Source organism: Loxodonta africana, chromosome 19 (genome assembly GCF_030014295.1).
Source record: "Loxodonta africana isolate mLoxAfr1 chromosome 19, mLoxAfr1.hap2, whole genome shotgun sequence".
NCBI lineage: Eukaryota > Metazoa > Chordata > Mammalia > Proboscidea > Elephantidae > Loxodonta > Loxodonta africana.
This window is the reverse complement of record NC_087360.1, coordinates 44863578-44884363: the sequence shown is the minus strand read 5'-3', so window position 1 is coordinate 44884363 and position 20786 is coordinate 44863578. Positions and strand designations below refer to the sequence as shown.

At 39.8% G+C, this 20786-nt stretch overlaps 1 protein-coding gene across 2 annotated transcripts in view; it reads left to right on the top strand.

The window, feature by feature from the left end:
* Positions 1-20443, top strand: part of ELP3 (elongator acetyltransferase complex subunit 3) — a 115758-nt gene extending 95315 nt beyond the window's left edge. For both annotated transcript variants that reach the window (XM_064272643.1, XM_064272642.1), the window contains one exon: positions 15649-20443. In XM_064272643.1, the coding sequence (XP_064128713.1) occupies positions 15649-15725 (77 nt within the window). In that variant the 3' untranslated portion in view covers positions 15726-20443. The remainder of the gene's footprint in view (positions 1-15648) is intronic.
* Positions 20444-20786: the final 343 nt, after the last annotated feature.

Genomic DNA, 20786 nt, shown 5'->3' with positions numbered 1-20786 from the left:
GCAGAATGATTTTTTTTTTCTTTTTTGTCGATTTTGCCTAGGTTTCAGATCCAATCTTGTTACTGTTTCTGTTTGCCAAGCTAATTGCTATGCAGTAAGACAAACTGCTATTCCCTAAGCGCCCCCATCTTTGTCATAAGCAGTATTCCATTTGTGTTCTTTCAAGTAGAAAATTAATATGGCCATTGACCAAGAATTGTACAAAGCTGATGGATCACACAGTGATGGTGAGAAATGAGGAAAATGTCTGAATGGTTGATGACAGAAATCACTGAACTCAGACTGTTAGCCATTTTCTTTAAACCTATTGAAAAGCCAGAGAAGTGGGGAAGGGAAAAAGAGCTTAAATATAGGGTGAGTAAATAAGCCACTGTGGAGATGAGATCATTCTTAATCATGATCCTCAGAATTATGTGACCCTAAAGCTACACCTGTCATCCCCACTAGCCAAAAAATCAATGTGGCTGTGCCTTACATAGTCCAGTATGGCTTCCTAGGCCTGAAAATAATGATCTTGTGCCCCAGAACCACTGACTAATAAAATCCGTGGTGTTTCAGTTATCTAGTGCTGCTATAACAGAAATAACCAGAACTGGATGACTTTAACAAATTTATTTTCTCATAGTCTAGGAGGCTGGAAGTCCAAATTCAGGGCACCAGTTCTAGGGAAAGGCTTTCTCTTGGCTCTGGGGGAGGGTTCTTGTCTCTTTCCAGCATCTATTTCTTTGTTCCTTGGTGATCTTCATGTGCCAAGGCATCTGTCTTTCCCCAACTGTGCTTAATCTGCTCCTTTTATATCTCAGAAGAGATTCACTCAATACACACCCTACACTAATCCTACCTCATTAAAATAACAAAGAAAACTCTGTTCCCAAGGGAGATAATAACCACAGGTAAAGGAGCTAGAATTTACAACAGATACTTTTAGGGGGCACAAGTCAATCCGTAACACGTGGATAGACAATTAACAGTTGTTTAGTTAGACTACAAATGTTTGAGATATACATACTAGGCTCTAACTTCCCCTTTATCCCAGGCTACATATCCCTCAGTTTCAGATGAATGTTGTTTTATTCTTGACATTATAATCTACTTGAAAGGAAGAGTACATTTGTAACTAGGTCTGTCTGATAATGGACTCATAATCCTTACCAAAATGCATAGAAAAGCTTTCCCTCATTTTGGCATATCTATTTGCTGATGGACACAGGAAGCCTGCCAAATGCAAAGCAGTTGCACCACATGTGTGCATGTTAATATAGGAATTCTCAGAAAGAAGGAGAAAAGATTGTTTGCTCGTATAGCCTTCATCTCTTTACATAATTTTTCTTTTTTGATAAATTATCCCTTAATCATCTCCTAATTAAAAGCACATCATCTGAGTTCTAAATGTTCATGTTTCGTCTGTTTTAGTGTTCTAGCAGTGATCATACATGTTTCTCTTCTGGTGCATGTTCCATTTGGATTTTTGTTTTGTTAACTATTCTTCTTTTTAAAGATAATAGATACAACATAAAGTAGTGCTTTACTGTAAGAACTTTCCTAATTTTAGCATCATTCTTAAGCAGACCAGCATTGATGACATAGAATACTACTTTTCTAGATGACAAATGAGTTAGATGTTTGCTAATTGGTGTCTGTACTCCAGCTGGACTATGGAGGCATTAAGACTTGACATGTCATTTGTAGATGAATCAGGTACCAGTTTGTAGGACATTGTGTATCAAATGCATCGGATCCATTCCTCACTTGGTATCACATGATTATATTAATTAATACAGATTTTTCAAATATTTCTGAATAGGCCACTCGTGAGTTTTCATTGTTTGGATCTTTTGGGATCTTTTTGAATTTTTTGTGAAGTTTCCTAGGCAGAAGCTGGTGATACTGGTTTGTAGCTAATTGGTACACTTGGAGAACAGCACTTGGTAAGTGCTGTTGCTGTTTCCAGGTTCGTGCAGTCTAACCTTCTTGTTTCAGGAATGTATATGTTGAAGTCTTGAAGGATAGCCTTGCTAATGTTGATATACCATACATTTGTAGACTTTTTTCTCCCCATTTTTGTTCCTCTTAGTTTTTATGGATATTGGGAGTGATGGTTGTATATTTCTGCTTAGGAACAGGAATAGGGTGACTGTGTAGTTTCTAATAATATTCCTGAGACATCTGGGAGCTTTGAGATAAATAGCTGCCTTTATTGTAAAACTGGACACTTGACAGGCTTTTTTCTAAGGAAGGAGCCCTCTTCAAAAAGTGTTCTAACTTGCAGTATCAGCTATCTATCAGGAAGTCTGTTGTGTAGATGCAAACTTAACTCCTTACCAGTGCAGCTTTCATGATTAGTAATGTTTTCTCTAAATATTTGACATCTCTTTAATCCATTCAATTTGAATGGAGGCTACAGTCAAGGTGTCATCAGACCTGCAGTCATTTCAAGATTCTCTTGGGGCTGAGGGATCCACTTCTAAGCTCACTTATAGGTATTTGGCAGCTGCACTTCCCCTCGGGTTGCTGGACTGAGGGCTGAAATTCTTCTCCACGCCACATGAGCCTCTACCTAGGGCTGCTCCCCACATGACACCTTGCTTTTACCCATGGGAATGATCAGAAAGAGAAGGCACACACCTCCAAGATGAAAGCCACAGTCATTTTATAACCTAATCTCAGAAGTGATATTCTATTGTTTTGGCCATAATCTGTTTGTTAGAAGAGAGTCAGTAAGTCTAGGCCACCCTCAAGGGGAAAGGATTACACAAGGCTGTGAATGAGGGGCTACCTACCACAATGTGACTTCTGCTACATTCTGTTAGTTAAAGGATTCATTGGGCCAGCCCAGATCTAAAGGGGGAGGAAATAAATTCTACCTCTCAAAGGGAGAGGATTCGATGACAGCCTTACAGCCTCATTGCCTGATTTAATAGGCATCCAGTCTCTTTCTACAGGAAGCTTGATTTAGCCTTCTTGACTCTCTTGGGCATGTCTAGATTCAGAGGTTTTATACCAATCCCAGCATCGGATCTTCATTTAGCCAACCCTGGCAGCACAATTAAACCTCACACTGCCCTAAGCAGAGTTTAGCAGTCCCCACAAGAAGCATCTGCATCTGACCCTTTGTCTGCCATGTCTCTTCCATGAGGACTTCCATGAGGACTTCCATTGTTGCAACCACTGTGTTAGTCCATCTCATTGAGGGTCTTCCTCTTCTTCCCTGACCCTCTAGTTTACCAAGCATGATATCCTTCTCCAGGAACTGATCCCTCCTGATAACATGTCCAAAGTATGTGAGACATAGTCTCGCCGTCCTTGCTTCTAAGGAGCGTTCTGATTGAACTTCTTCCAAGACAGATTTGTTCGTTCTTTTGGCAGTCTATGGCATATTCAATATTCTTCTCCAACACCACAATTCAAAGGCATCAATTATTCTTCAGTCTGATGCTTTAGGTTCATGGTATTGGCTGTTTATATCTTCCTGCTAGGATATGGGATGTCGAAAAGGCCATCTTTGGGCTGAGGGTACACGGTTACCCTCTGGAGATCTCCTGCCCTTACTCTACACTCCCTTCCCCCACAAATACCTGAAGATATTTAACATACTTTAAAGCCTACTTTTAAAAAGTCTATAAATAGTAGGGATTCTTTTACTTACCAGGTTATAAGATGGCAAACCCTTTGACTTACACAGAAGTCACTAATGATTTTACATGAGCAAACCAGTGAGAGTGATCTGTGACGTAGCAGACATTCTGTGCTGGTGGGAATGCAGCCACTCCATATTCAAATTGGATGATTGGGGCCCCTCCCATGTCAGATAATGTGAGGGAAAAGCCTTTCTAAGAACTATAGGTTAATCCTCTAGCATCACCCTACTGTAAGCTATCATAATAGCTTCTATTTAGATTCTGTATATCTGCAATGGTGCAGTGGCTTAGACCTCGGCTACTAATCAAGAGGCCAGCAGTTCGAATCCACCAGCCAGTCCTTGGAAACTATGGAGCAGTTCTGCTCTGTCATATAGAGTCGCTGTGAGTTGGAATCAATTCAAACAGCAACAGGTTTATACCTGCTTTATAAACCAAAACAAACCAAACCCAGTGCCGTCAAGTCGAGCTACCTACTTTTATTCTTTGTTCATTTTCACTTTGTAATTATCTTGGCATAGCCCTTGAAAGTGGATAGAGGAAAGAACCTTTAGGCTGCTAGATAGGAAACTAGATTATAAGTCTCCTGAGATACTCTCTGTATCCTCCAAGGTGATGGGGAATAATGTATTAAATCTCTGCATTAATGACTTGCAATAACCATCCACTTTGAAGAGCTAAGATTTCATGTGGGCAGCCTTTGCCTATTATCCTTGTAAGGTTAAATTGAACTGAAAAAAATTCTCTCAAAGATTTAGGACTATTAGGTTAATTGGTTCATTTTCAAACATTCAGAATAAAAACCATTCCCCAGTTCTCATATTTAGTGTGCTTTGTTGAAGAGTGAAATATTGCCATCCTCCTAGTTCAGTGAGATGTAATAAAGTCCCATTTCAATAGCAAATGAATGATACTAATGAATATGTTTGCTTTGTATTAACGCTGCTAAGCATATATCAAGCACTCAATAAATAATTAATTGAACCCAAAAGTAATTAAGATATAGTTTCTTAGTTTTATTTCACTGATTTTTAAATTAAATGATCCTTAATCATCATCTCAGTCTTTTGTGTCTAATCTGAAAAATCAGATTTAAGTTTTAAAAGATAGAGTTAGCATATTTTCTCTATCTTTTCAAGTTTGGCTGTGGGAGTGTGACGTGAGCTCAATTTTAATTCAGTTCAATAACACATTACTATTAATGAAGGGGGCAGCCTTGTGTCCTAACAAAGAAAATGTCAAAGAACAGGAATGCGCCTCCAGATACCTATTTATTTTCTTGTCTCAGACATGAAAAGGCCTAGATTATTTAACCAGAGTTTTTATTTTCTTGAATAATACCAGGAGATAAAACACTTAAATTTCCAGGTTCATAGTACATACTTAGTAAATACTTGATCAGTTAAACTTCCTTAATTCTTTGTCCCTCTATTAAATCACACTGATAATTTCCTGCTCTTTCTCTATGTAGTTGGAATCACTAAAGCAAAGTTCTCTTGTTTGATTTTCCATAGGCTTAAAGAATTTACTTTTTTCCTCATTTAAGTAAGCATTCACATAATTGAGATTACTTAATCTTGCCTACTCTGGTTTTTCATTTTTAATAGTTTATTGTAAAATGTAAAACAGTGAATATTTTAACAAGTGCCCATATAACCCCTACCCAGGTGAAGACCATAACCAGTACCCAAGCAAGAAGAGCCCCTGTTCACCCTTCCCAATCATACTCCTCTCCCCCTCCTGCCTTACTCCCTTTCCCTAAAATCCTAATTTTTTCCTTCTTTTTCTTTATATTTTGCTACCTAATTATGTGTCCCTTAACTATATAGTTTAATTTTGTTTTTTGTGTACATTGCTGTTGTTGTTGTATGCCGTCAAGTCAATTCCAACTCACAGTGACCCTAATGGCAGAGTAGAACCGCCCCACAGGGTTTGCTAGGCTATAATCTTTACAGGACTGATCGCCAGGTCTTTTTTCCTGCAGTGCGGCTGGTGGGTTCAAACCGCCAACCTTTCAGTTAGCAGCCAAGCGCTTAAACCATTGGGCCACCAGGGCTCTTTTTTTGGACTTTAGGTAAGTAGAATCATTTTAGTATATTTTTTGTTGTTTTGGCTACTTTTGGTCAACATACTATTTGTGAAATTTAGTCACATTGCATATAGTTATAGTTCATTCATTTTCATTGATGTGTAGGATTCCATCATGCAAATATACCAGTTTACTATCAGTGGCTATTTGAGTAGTTCCCAAACATTGTTTTCCTTATGCCTGAAGAATTTATTTTAGCAAGAGTGTGCCAGATAGCAAATTATTCTGGTTTTGAGTATATGAAATGTCTTTATTTTGCTTCATTCTTGAAGGAAGTTTTCACTGGGCATGGAATTCTGGGTTGACAGCTGTTTTCTTTCAGTGCCTTGAAGGTATCATTCCACTGCTGGCTTTTCATGCTGCAGTGAAGAAGTCAGCTGTCTGTCTTTGAGAGGATAGCCCTCAGGCTGCTTTTGATTTTTTAATATCGTCTTTTTTTTTTTTTTTTTCAGATTGACTTTGCTTTTTTCTTTTACTATGATGTTTCTAAGTACGAATTTCCTCTGCTTGTGCTTGGTTGGATGGGCTTCTTCGATGAGTGAACTGATTTTTTTTTTAATCAGTTCTGAATAATTTTCAGCCTCTAAGTCATCAAATACTGACTCTCCCATTCTCTCTCCCCTTTTCCTCCACCCCCATTTATTTGTTTCTCTGTGCTTAGTGTTGATAGTTTCTTCTGACTTACCTTCCAGCTTACTAAGTCAGCTGTGTCTAATCTACTATTAAACCCATCCATTGATGCCTTAGTTCTAGTTATTTTATTTTTTAATTCTGTGATTTCTGATACCTTTTCAGCTTTGTAATACCATATTTTATAGTTACAGTTGCTATTAGGCATTCTTTAGTTCAGCTTCTATCTCTGTGAACATAGAGAGCATAGCTGTTTTAAAATCTACATCAAATGATTCAAAATCTGGAGTCCCTACAGTTGTTTCTGTTGTTTCTAGTCATGTTGTCTTGTCTCAAAGTGTACCTCATCATTTTTTATTATTTGCTGAACATTCTATATATAAGAAATTGCTTTCTTATATATAAATACTTCAAGATCTAGATTAGTTAGCCTCCTCCAGGGAGGATCCCCATTACCTTTTGCCAGCTCTAAGAGTGCTAGTTGTCCAGGACCAGGCTTGAGGTTTATCTAGGTCATCTAGATGACCCACTGGAGCAGTCTGTATCCCCATTTCAAAGTGAAACCCTTCGTAATACCAAACCAGAACAGAGATTGTTAATGCTGGCTTCTCTGCCTTTGCCAGTCTCTGAATTCAGCCACCTGTTCCTTTTCTTCTTGAGTCCTTAAAGAAGCTCTGCTTCTCAGTTGCCTCCCAACTTCCTAGAGCATAGACAGCAGCCCCTTATGGAGGGAAGTGAAGATGAGGGAATTTTACAACTGGTTCTCTGCTTCTGGTGGTTGCATGACTTCTACCCAGGTCTACTATTTCCAGCTGGGCTGTTGTGGGTCTCAGCTGTCCTTCCTGGATTGGCAAATGTGCCCGAGGCAGAAAAAAGGTTCTACCTCCCCTCTTGGGCTTCTTATTTTCTCCTTATTCTAAGTCTGATATCTCATAATTCTCTGTTAGGGAGTTTTCTAATAGAATTTTCGATATATTTTTAATGGAAACATTTTAAATTTTGTTCAGATGTTTCAGTTGTCATCGGCTGGAGAGTTTATCATTTAGTCTGCCTTAATCAAGCCCAAAGTCATCCCCTTTTCTAAAAGCTTACATACTTCTGACTATTCTACCCTTCTTCCTAGGATCTATTTTCAGTCATTTTGCTATCTTTGTTTCTTTTTTTCCCCCAACTCTGTGGTATATAGTTCTTGCAATTTTAAAAATGATGACCCCCTTACATCATCCTGAGACTAGAAGAACTAGTTGGTGCCCGGCCACAACCGATGACTGCCCTGACAGGGAGCACAACAGAGAACCCCTGAGGGAGCAGGAGATCAGTGGGATGCAGACCCCAAATTCTCACAAAAAGACCATACTTAATGGTCTGACTGAGACTAGAGGAATCCCGGCGGTCATGGTCCCCAAACCTTCTGTTGGCCCAGGACAGGAACCATTCCCAAAGACAACTCATCAGACAAGGAAGGGACTGGACAGTGGGTAGGAGAGAGATGCTGATGAAGAGTGAGCTATTTGTATCAGGTGGACACTTGAGACTGTGTTGGCATCTCCTGTCTGGAGGGGAGATGGGAGGGTAGAGAGGGTTGGAAGCTGGCAAAATTGTCACGAAAGGAGAGACTGGAAGGGCTGACTCATTGGGGGAGAGAAAGTGGGAGTATGGAGTAAGGTGTATATAAACTTATATGTGACAGACTGACTTGATTTGTAAACGTTTACTTGAAGCTCAATAAAAATTAAAAAAAAAAAAATGATGACCCCAATTTATCAAGTTATTATTGAAAAGTATTCCAGTTCACTGTAGTTTTTCAGATTTGTAAACCCTATCTGTTTACAAAGATGTGTATTGCCTGCCTGTGTTTTCAGACCCTTTTCTGTGATTTATTCTGCTATTTCTTACTGTGTTTTGTTGTTAAGGTGAAAATAAAGTCACCATGTTTCAGTTTCATGTAGTAATTTATCAAAAGACATTGAAAAACTGAACACAGATACAGAAGGTAAGGTAATCAAGAAAACTCAAATCCTTTCTGTACTGTAAAAGAAGCGACATGCTGTTACCAGTGGCAGATTTGATATTTAAAACCAAAGTGTGGGAAGCAGAGTCATGCACCTACTCATAATATAGGCACTGTAGTGTGTTAGAAATACTCCCTGGACTGTGAGGTCCAGCAGGCTGGGTTTGAACTGTAGTTCTACTTCCGAGCTGAGTGACCTTGAGTTATGACCATTTCTGAAACTCATTTTCCTCATAGCATAATGTTTACAATCTTGTTAGGTTGTAAATAAGTTGGTGCATGTAAAGCATCCAGCATGAATGCCAGGCACGTGTTGAAGTGCTCAAAAAAAATTGTCTGCCTCCCATAGCTTTTCAGTCACTTAACTATAAAGTTGGAGCCCTGGTGGCACACTGGTTAAGAGCTTGGCTGCTAACCAAAAGGTTGGCAGTTTGAATCCACCCATTGTTCCTTGGAAACCCTATGGGGGAGTTCTACTCTGTCCTGTAGGGTCACTGTGAGTCAGAATCGACTCGATAGCAGTGGGTTAACTATGAAGTTGTTGCCTGTTTGATTTTTGTTTTGTTTTGTTTTTGTTTCTTTTTTTTTTGCGATGGCATTAATCAGAATCACAAGCTAGGTAGTTTAGGTTCATTTCTTGCTCTTGAAATATTTTCTCTTTTTAAAGGAAAGTGTATTTATTTTTGGTGTTCTAAGGCTTTACTCTGGCATTGACTTTGTCCCCTAAGAAAAAAGACGATAGTAACTTGGAGAACAAGGAGTTGTTTTCAATCAAGTCACATGCCACATTGACCAGTTTACTTCTGTCAACCCATTTCCCCTATATTTTTTTCTCTAAAATAGAGTCAGAGTAGAATTTAAATAAACACCTGGGTTTGTTCCATTTTCATCTTTTTTTTTTTCTTCCATTTTTATTAATGAACATTGAGCAACCCATAATTAACCTGCTTCTGTTGCCAGTGGCTGAGGCAGTTGGTGTGTTCGTTTTGTGTGATTTCCTTTCTTACTTCAACACTTAGAGTAAACAAAACTATGTCCTAGATTAAGTGGTATGTGTCTTTCAAAGGGAGGGAGAGAGAACCAGAAAGCAGTAGTCTTTTCCATTGTGAGGGACTTGAGGCTTGAGAGCATTTGGTCCAGGAAAAGGATCAGAGAGATGCTCTAGCCCCTAGTCCTCCCCAGAGTGAGGATTCGTTGGGAGACCAGTAGCTTTTTGCAGCCAGCCATGGGCCAGTAGGCCAGGTGGGAAAAGGTAAGGGGGCTTGCTTCTCTGAGGACTGAACAGCTCTCTACTCTTACCATACTTCCTAGGAGCAGACATTACCCTCCACCTTTAATTTAGTGCTTTTCCTTGGGTCTGCATCTAATCTGAAGGGTCCGCAACTAAAACATCACTACCATTTCAGTAACTTAATTTTAATATATAACACACACACAAAGGTTTGTTTTCTTCTCCCAGAGAGGTGTATGTCTTGGGCACAGGCATAGGTGTGCAAGGAAGGGATGCAGTGTAAATACAGAGGCCTGTTCCTTCATATTTTAAGTTGAATCATTGCACTGAAATGCTCACTAAAGCCAAATGTCAGAATTCCACTTTAGATACTTTTCAAGGTATTCTTTTTTTTTTTTTTTTTCGCCTTCTCGTGTCATCATCACAGCTGGTCAAGTGATGAAGATAAAAATATTTATCCTTCTTACATAGCAGGAAAAAGGTCTCCTTGGTATAGGTGAATTCTTTTTGTGAGTTAGGTAACTTAGAGGATAAAACAAAGCAAGTATTGGACCACCCCCACTTTCTCCCCATCCTTAATACTCTACTAACAACTGTGAGCTCTGCTAATAGGGCACACTGGGGTCCACTGCATGTAGCAGTTTAATTCCTGCTCATTCCCCAACCCAGGGATTTGGCAACATCACAAACAGATAATAGGGGAGGAGAACTGGGTGACTTGTGCAGCCTGTGTGTCTCTCCTGAAGGGGAGGCAGCAGCAGTTACGCAGAGAGCTGTGAGACAGCCTGTGCACGTGGGCCCAGGAGGTTGGCTGACGTCAGCTCTGAAGGGTAATTGCTTTTTCTTGGCTGGCTAACAAAAGGAAAGTTACTGTGACAGAGGCCCTTATAGGAGCCCTACTAAGCATGGAGAGGAGATCTGAGCAGAGGTGTGGCCATCACCTGGCCCAGGTAATGGCTGTGGTTCTCTTTTCAGCCAGTTAAGTGCAGATATAATGCTTTTGCCAGTCCGTTCTGCAGACTGTAGTAACAGGAAATTCTTTCAAGAAACAAGTGGTACAAAGAATTACAAATGAGGAATTTCTTTAGTTGTTCAGGTAAGAAGAGGTTGGAGTCTAGACTGGCTAGAGCTCAAGCTTCTTTCCCCATAATACTTAAAACCTTTTTAAAGGGTCCGAGGTAGGTTTGTCCATGTTATTGCTGCTACATGGTATTGAAAACAAGGATAGGAGCATGAAAATATGTGCCTTTCCTTCAAAAAAAAAAGCACATAGCAAGGCCTGAGTTTGCCTCTCCCAAATTTGGTAATCATAGTTTCTAGGCAATGGTGATTGCTAAAGGCAAAAGTAGAGGGCCCAAAGAGCCTAAGATTTAGAAAAATCAATATGCTCAGTTGGAATCTTTACTGAGAAATGCTTAGTTGTACCCTCAATAAAGCTGTCCAAAAAGAACAGCAGTTTCTTTAACTGGCATTGTTAGGAAATGAGGGCACCCTTGGTCATTGAGTTTTCTGGTTATACAAGGGCTGTCTAATCCTATGTTAGATGTAAGGACCTGCCTCTCACCTCTGGACAGATGTAGGTCAGTTGCACGTTTTTGGTAATAAAGCATCTTGACCAACTGCACATCTTCGGTCCAATAATTAAACCATTATCTTTATTTGAAAGAGAACTATAAAAGAATAAAATTCAGCATGTCTCTTGTAACTGAGCTGAACAGAACCAGAAGTAAACATTAAATATATTTTGTGATTTCACATGGGTGAAAAGCTAGAAAGAATAGAAGTCTGGCAAAGTTAGGTACGTGGCCATGCATTGTACTGTCTCTTGTTTGTTTAAAATTTTCCGTCACAAATTTTCTTAAGTCCATGGAAAATGGTGTCTGTTTTATAAAATAAGAATAGAAATGTAAAAAGCCAGAAATATTTCTGAAAATTTGGGGGAAGTTTCTATAGAGATAATGGCGTAAATCAGAAAGCTGCTTCTAATCTCTTAGCTAACAAAGTAGGAAATTTGTAACTAGGCTAAAAAGGCCTGCTGTTTATCCCCTTTACATTGAATCATTTTCACTACCCGGGACTTAACATACAGCCTTTTTTTCTTTTTTTAATATTGCCATTCAGGAGCACATTTCTTTGTACGTGCACAATGTGAAAATAACTGTATAATAAACATGCAGGCATTTATTGCTTGTTGACTATGTGCCAGACACTTGAGTAAGCCCTGTTGATAGAAGTCATTGACTTCAAAGAGTTTACCTTCTCTGAGGGGAGAGACATGCAGGTAAAATAAAGCACAGCATGAACACGAAAACAGTGGAACTCTAAGTAAGGTATACAGCTAGCACGGAGGGAGAGGTAAGTAATTCTAGCTTTGTGTGGAAAGGGGAAGTCTATGAAAAGGTTTCCAAGTGGTAGTGATGTCCAAGTAAGGGGTTAAAGGATGAATGGGAAGGTACTTGTGGAGTGGCTACTGCTGTGGGAGTGGCATCTGAAAAGGCAAGCACCGTAAGGAGTCCCTGGTAGTGCAAACGGTTAAGCACTCAACTACTAGCCGAAAGGTTGGCAGTTCCAACCCACCCAGCAGCACTTCATGAGACCAGCCTGGTGATATGCTTCTAAAAGATCACAGCCTTGGGGGACCATGGTCTCGGGAAACATCTAGCTCAATTGACATAGTTTATAAAGTATATGTTCTACATTCTACTTTGGTGAGTAGCATCTGGGGTGTTAAAAGCCTAAGTGGCCATCTAAGATACTCCACTGGTCTCACCCCTTCAGGAGCAAGAAGAATGAAGAAAACTAAAGATACAAGGGAAAAATCAGTCCAGAGGACTAATGGACCACATCTACCATGGCCCCCACCAGACTGAGTCCAGTACAACTAGGTGGTGCCCGGCTACCACCACTGACTGCTTGTGACAGGAATACAGTGATGAACAAGATAAATAAGAACTGATGTCATGTAGGAGAGATAGGGAGTTAAACAATTACAGTCCAGTGTAGTGAGAACTGTGCTCTAGAACCACAAAAAAAAAAAAAAACCTATTGCCATCAAGTCGATTCCTCTACCCCAACCCACAACGTTGAATAGAAGTAATGATCATAACAAAAACAAAAATGAAATTGTGCAAAATGGAATATGAGTAATACTTGAATTAAAAGGAAGTTCTCTGGTGATCTGTTATTACATGGTAATGGTTCTGTTACCTCCATCATACCAGCTTCAATTCTATTTTCTTAATACATAAAAATTTTGAAGGGGGTAGAAAACAAACATGGCAGGAAATCATATTCCTAAACAGCAGATGTTTGGGCTAAAAAATTAAGTTAGACTTGGGAGAGCTAACAGCTATTGGATTTCATGCCAAAACTTAGTGCCTTTGATTTAATATATAAAATGTTTATCAGGCACAGTATTGACCACTAGGAATACAGTGATGAACAAGATAAATAAGAACTGACATCATGTAGGAGAGATAGACAGTTAAACAATTACAGTTCATTGCAGTGAAAACCGTGCTCTAGAACCACACACACACACACACACAAAAAAACCTATTGCCATCAAGTCGATTCCAACTCATAGCAACTCTATAGTACAAAGAAGAACTGCCCCTTAGGGTTTCCAGGGAGTGACCAGTAGGTTCGAACTGCTGACCTTTTGGTTAGCAGCCGTTGCTCATAACCACTGTACCACCAGGGCTCCAGAACTGCAAAGGATGTGGAATTAGCCAAGATCTGAGAGGTCAAGGATGGCTTTGCAGGGACAATAATATTTAACCTGATACCTAAAGAATAAACAGGAGTTAACTGAGCAGAGGAAGCCAAGGGTGGGGAGTGTTTCAAGCAGAGGAAACAGCGTGAGCAAAGACCTGGAGACCAGAGAAAGAGCCTGACACACTCAAAGAATTTAGAAACATGAAAAATTCACTAAGGCTGAGCACAGTGGTTAAGGGGTTAGGAGCAAGGGATGAAGCTCAAAGGGTAAACAGGATCAGATTATGAAAAACTTTAAAATAATAGCAACAACAGCGAGTGTTCTGAAGAATTAACCTTTTCCTGGCTCTGAACTAATCACATTTCTTAAACTATCTCATTTAATCCTCAACATCCTTATGATGGTAGAGGCTCAGGGAAATTAAGTAATCGGCTAGCTAGGCCCAGACCTATAAAATGCCAAGTCCTGGTCTCAGATCCATGCCTAACAGATCAAAAAACCCATTCTCTTAACCACTCCTGTGCTCTGCCATGTAAGCCTTGATTTATCCTATCAGCTCAGCTTACATGTGGTCATGTTTTCTTTTAGAGGCATCATTAGTGTTTCTCAAACTTAATATGTAGATCCTTTTGGGGGATGGGACGGTTCTTTTTTTTTTTTTATTGTGGTAAAAATACATATAACAAAATATTTGCCAATTCAACAGTTTTCACACGTACATTATGTTCATCATGTTGTGCAGCCATTTCCCTGTCTTCTTCCTTATCGTTGCACCACCATTGACAGAAACTCGGTGCCTGTAAACAATAATGCTCCCTTTCCCCCTCCCTACGAGCCTTGGTATAACCACTAATAAGCTTTGGTTTCTATGCATTTGCCTATTTTATATAAGTGGGGTCATATAATATTTGTCCTTTTGTGACTGACTGACTTCATTCAGCATAATGTTTTCAGGGTTCATCCATGTCGTAGCATGCATCATGACTTCATTTCTTTTTATGGCTGAGTAATGCTCTGTTCTGTGTATGTACTACATTTTGTTGATCCATTCATCTGTTGATGGACATTTAGGTTTTTTCCACTTTTGGGCTATTGTGAATAGTGCTGCTGTAGACATTGGTGTACAAGTTTCTGTTTGCCTTGCTGCTTTCAGTTCTTTTGGATATATGCCTAAGATTGGGATTGCTGGATCATATGGTAGTTCTATATTTAACTTTTTGAGGAACCGTCAAAATGTTTTCCACAGTGGCTGCACCATTTTGCATTCCCACCAGCAGTGGCTGAGGATTCCAGTTTCTCCAAAACCTCACCACGCCTGTTATTATCCTTTAGTGTGTATATGTGTGTTTGTTTTTATCAGCCATTCTAGTGAGGGTGAGGTGGTATCACATTGTGGTTTTGATTTGCATCTCCCTAATGACTAATGACTTTGAGCATCTTTTCATGTGCTTATTGACCATTTCTATATCCTCTTTGGTGAAATGTTTATACAAGCCCTTCACCCATTTTTTGATCAGGTCCTTTTTAAGGAAAAAAATCCGTGGACCTCTAGTATTGACTTAAATCTGTTAATGTTCTTTAAATGTATACAAACATAACACTGGTTAAAAAAAAAAATGCTTGTGCTTATGGTACTCATATTTCGAAATAGATTTACCACTTAATACAAAACTGTAACACTAGTAAAATTTAAATAAAGTAGCATTAATTTAATGTAACTGATGATGTTGTTTTGCTGAAACTGTTGCCCAGGATGAGTGAGTATGGTACGGGCTGCCAGAGTCCAGGTTCTTTTTCAATTCAGCACAGCTTTGCTCCTGGCAGCTGTATGAAGACCCTATTTTCCTGCATCTCTGCTCTCTTTCAAACTTCCGGGAAATTGTAATATCGTTTGGCTTCATTTGGAGCATACGCATCTCACACATTAAATCCACCTCTTTTCTCGTTTACCTCCAAGACCTGACGTAGTAATTCATGGTGCCAATAGGATTGTAAATACAGAGGCTGTGAAATGCATAGCATGCACATTTTGCTATCATCTTTAAATACGTGTGTCTAATACCATGAGTTTGTGTTAGAAATCAAGAAAAGGAGTTTATTTCTCCCTGTACAGCACTTTCTACACTGTAACGCAGCTTGAAATTCAAAGTAGTAAAAATGTCCCAAACTTACTAAAATGAAATTCTATCTGAAATGGAATTTGGTCTGTGAATTAGAGTGGGAAAGGGTGTATGTAAGGCTGTTAGGAAAGAGTTTATGACTTTTGAGGGTTACTAAAGTTATGCTGATTAGACACTCTTTTTTTACTTTTGTTTTTCTGCTTCTTCACAGGGGTCGGCACCAGGAATTATTACAGAAAGATTGGCTACAGGTTACAAGGGCCATACATGGTGAAAATGCTAAGATAATGGCCACACCAGTCTACCATCTTTGCAGTATCCTTCGTGGCAGAAAGTAGCGATTCAAGATTTCTTGAGGACTCAGCAGAGAGGCTGAGCAAAGCCAACAGACCTACACTGTTCCCCTTACAGGAGTTTCACCCTCGACCTGCAGATGTAGAGACAAGAAGCTGTTTTCATGGTCAGGGACGACCAAGCTCACTAAGTTGCTGGCGCTAAGAGCTCCTGCACTGCCCTCTCCTGCATGTTCTCAAAAAGTCACTTCAGTTTCTCAGGCTTAAATTTATCAAATTTCTAAAATTTACTTGAGGCCAGCAGGTGTCTTACTTCTGACTCAGACACAGTGACATAAGCAAATTAGTCAACTCATATGGACACGATAGTTCATGAAATAAAACTAGTTATTTGAGGAACAAGTGTAGGAATTGTTGTCATTGTTGTTAGTTTCCATTGAGTTGGCTCAGATTCATGGCAACCACTGCCTGGCCCTGTGCCATCGTTGTTGTTGTCAGGTGCCTTTGAATTGGTTCCAACTCATAGCCACCCTGTGTACAATAGAACAAAACACTGTCCGGTCCTGCGCCATCCTCACAGTCATTATGCTTGAGCCCATTGTTGCAGCCACTGTGTCAGTCCATCTCCTCGAGGGTCTTTCTCTTTTTCACAGACCCTTTACTTTACCAAGTATGATGTCCTTCTCCAGGGACTGATTCCTCCTGATAACATGTCCAAAGTATGTAAGACACAGTCTTACCATCCTTGCTTCTAAGGAGCATTCTGGCTATATATCTTCCAAGACAGTTTTTTTTATTCTTTTGGCAGTCTTTGGTATATTCAGTATTCCTCATCAACACCATAATTCAAAGGTGTCAATTCTTTGGTCTTCCTTATTCATTGTCCAGCTTTCACATGCGTATGAGGCAATTGGAAACATCATGGCTTGGGTCAGGCACACCCTAGTCTTCAAGGTGACATCTTTGCCTTTGAACACTTTAAGGAGGTCTTTTGCAGCAGATTTGCCCAATGCAATGTGTCGTTTGATTTCTTGGCCACTGCTTCCATGGGTGTTGATTATTGATACAAGTAAAATGAAATCCTTGATAACTTCAGTCTGTTCTCCATTTATCATAATACTGTTTATTGGCCCAGTTGTGAGCATTTTTGTTTTCTTTATGTTGAGGTATAATCCATACTAAAGGCTGTAGTCTTTGATCTTCATCAGTAAGTGCTTCAAGTTCTCTTCACTTTCAGCAAGCTAGATTGTGTCATCTGCATATCACAGGTTCTTAATGAGTCTTCCTCCAATCCTGATGCCCCATTCTTCATATAGGCCAGCTTCTCAGATTATTTGCTCAGCACACAGATTAAATAAGTATGATGAAAGGATACAACCCTGATGCACACCTTTCCTTACTTTAAACCACGAAGTATCCCTTTGTTCTGTTTAATTGCCTGCCTCTCTTGATCTATGTAAAGGTTCCTCATGAGCACAATTAAGTGTTCTGGGATTCCCATTCTTCGTAATGTTATCCATAATTTGTCATGATACACACAGTGGAATGCCTTTGCATAGTCAATAAAACACAGGTAAACATCTTTCTGGTATTCTCTGCGTTTAGCCAGGATCCATGTGACATCAGCACTGATATCCCTTGTTCTGTGTCCTCTTCTGAATCTGGCCTGAATTTCTAGCAGTTCCCTATTGATATACTGCTGTAGCCCCTTTTCAGTGATCTTCAGCACAATTTTGCTTGAGTGTGGTATTAATGATATTGTTTGATAATTTCCACCTTCAGTTGGATCACCTGTGTGCCATCAAACCTACCCATTGCCATCGAGTCGATTCTGACTCATAGCAACCCTGTAGGACAGAGTAGAAACTGCTCCATAGGGTTTCCAAGGAGCGCCTGGTGGATCCAAACTGCCTACCTTTTGGTTAGCAGTCATAGCACTTAACCACTATGCCACCAGGGTTTCCTGTGCCAGCGTAGGTTACATTATATACTGAAGGGATGAAAAGTGAAGTTGGAACACATGAAAACTGTCAGACTTTGGTCTCTGGCTTAAAGGCATAAGTACGTATGCATTTGAGCAAAAGTTAAGATAATGGGCTTTTGTTTTAATGGAAACCATTCTAGTTACTATGCTGGTATTTTGAAGTAACAGAGTGATGGGGAAAGAGGCACAGGAGCAGTGGGTTTGTGTGTTAAGCTTGATTGCAGTCTTCCACCAGCCCTTTCCCATTAGGGAGTCTGACATCTATGATGGGCCATTACAGACGTCCTTTATTGCACACTTTTTACATGAAAAAATTTTTTATTGCCTGTATTTCCCATACTCTTGACAACTGCAAATAGTGTAGGTAGCCACAAATAGAGTACCAACAGCAGCATTCACCTTTCCCTTTCGTGTGTCCTGAACAGCCAGAGTAACGTGCAAGTGTCTTAGGCTGTGTGGTGCCAAGTCAGGATTGGCTTCCACAGAAGCTGTTCCCTACATTTTAATTCTTTAAGTTGGATTTTGGTTTGTTTTAAATGGAGAAAGGTAAGAGTTCAATTCATGTGAAATTTTAAAAAAGGAAAACAGGCTCAATTCTAAAAACAGGGAAAAGATGATTGGTTTTTTCAAAGGTTCATTTTGTAGAACGGCTTCTGTGAAACTTCCAGGTAGTCTGCTAAGGACAGTCAGCCAGGGAGGGTCATTTCTTAAGAGCATGGCTTAACCCTGGGCCCCTTTGCTTTTGTGACATTCTTAAAAGGCCTATTAAATGGAATTGATTCTCCTAAAAGGATCTGAAAATAAAAGCTCATTCTCCAACACACCACAAAGTAGAGTGGCATGGGGTTTTTTCCTCTTCCTGTAAATGCAGTGAAATGTCAAACGGGCCATCAGTTTACGGGTTTGGGTCTCTAACCTATGGTGGTGTTCATTTCCTCCCGAGTGCTGTTTGCCGCTTCATTAAACTGCTACAAGGTAGACAGGCGGCAGCTTTTTGTGGGCTTGCTGCGGGACTTTCCATAGGTGTGGTTTAGAGAATTTAGTTTGACTGCAGTCTTCCACCAGCCCTTTCCCATTAGGGAGTCTGGTATCTATGACGGGCCATTACAGACGTCCTTTATTTCACACTTTTTACATGAAAAAAATTTTTTATTGCCTGTATTTCCCACACTCTTGACAACTGCAAATAGTTTAGATATTTCTTCCCTATAAAACTATTAAATGAACAAAACATACACTGTATGGGCTGCTAGCACACGTGTCACTGGAGACAGCTTGACAGAGGGGCATGTGCATTTGGCCAGCAGTCAGCACGCTGGGCTCACCTCCTACCTAAAGTGTGGCCTTGGCTAACACGAGGGTCTCTGAGCCTTCATATTCTCACCCTTCCCATCTACCTAAATGGATCAAAATGAGTAATGTACAAGAAAGGCCTTCTTAGAATTGTAAAAAGTCAGTCACACATAGGGCTTATTTTAAGAGATAAATTAGAGCAAGGTTTTAAAATGAAATAACCTAGGAATTTACAAATGTCTAATGGTTATCAGTCGTTGTTTAATCCAGACCTTCACTTCAGGGTCAGTAGAATACCTCTTTCTAGCTCCTCCTAAACCTTGGAGTTAGTTTAAAGCTGCTTGTACAAAGCTGCAGAACTTCTAAAGCCTCACTGAGTGTCAGATCTCCTGCAGCATCTCTGCTGCTAGAAGCTTCAGCTTCTCTGTGACTGCCAAGGGCTTTTCCTAGCATCCGTGGTGTTTGACACTTCGGCTACCTGGCAGGCCTGGCCCTCCCAGAAATGTGTGCTTTTCAGTCTATAGAGCAGCCACATAAGAAAGATAAGTTAGGCGTGATCCCACCAGTCTCAGCATGAAACCTTTAAAGCTATTGTTTATGTTTTTGATCTGTATTGCACAAATTCTTAGCAGCCAACTAAAGCACAGTCAGACAGCTCTTATTTTAGTTCAACTTTTTGCTAAATCACCCGGAGAGTTTAAAAGAAAAAAAAAATTGAGCTATATCAAAAAGAAACAAATATATTTAAAATGAGATTTTTAAAATACCGCCACATGAAAAGACCTAGTAAAGTTCATTGTTTCTCAAATCAGAAAATGAAGAGACCCCTTTTAAAGGAAAAAATTCCCACTGACCAAAAAAAATACTGAGAAATACAACTTAAAAACCAAAGCCTTATCTATGAAAACATCCTTCAAACAGCAATTTTTCATTGCCAACATTTTCCTTTTTTTTTTTTTTTTTTTATGATTCTCATCCAATTGAAAACAAAATTTTGTATTTCAATAACCCACAGACCCCTGGGCTCAAGATCTGAGTTCTGAAAACCTGAAATTTAGCTCCTCCATTAACTGTGAAGCTTTGGGCAAGTCCCTTAACCTTTTTTAGCTTCAGTTTCCCCATTGGTAGCATGAGACAAATGCCCATCTCACAGTGCAAGTGTGAGGATCAAATGTGGTCATATGTGACCCAGTGCCATCGAGTCAATTCTGACTCATAGCAACCCTATAGGACAGAGTAGAACTGCCCCCACAGAGTTTCCAAGGAGCGCCTGGAGGATTCAAACTGCCCACCGCTATACCACCACGGTTTCCGGTCATATGTGAGAGACCTGTAAACTATGGAATGGTATACATACACAGTTGTTACTAAAATGAAGTTGTTTCTCTATGGTTGTGTGACTTTGGGCAAATAAACTCTCTTTACCTCTCTGCAAATTTTCTCATCCGTAAAATGGGAATGGCAAAACAGGCATATCTCGTTTTATTGCACTTTGTAGATAAAAATTGTTTTTCACAAATTGAAGATTTGTGGCAACCCTACATCGAACAAGTCTGTCGGCACCATTTTTCCAACAACATGTGTTCACTTCATGTCTCTGTCACATTTTGGTAATTTCTGCAATATTCCAAACCTTTTCATCATTACTGTATCTGTTATCTGCCAGGCGTTCCTTGGAAACTCTATGGGGCAGTTCTACTCTGTCCTATAGGGTCGCTATGAGTCGGAATCGACTCAACAGTACTGGGTGGGCATATCTGTTATGGTGATCTGTGATCA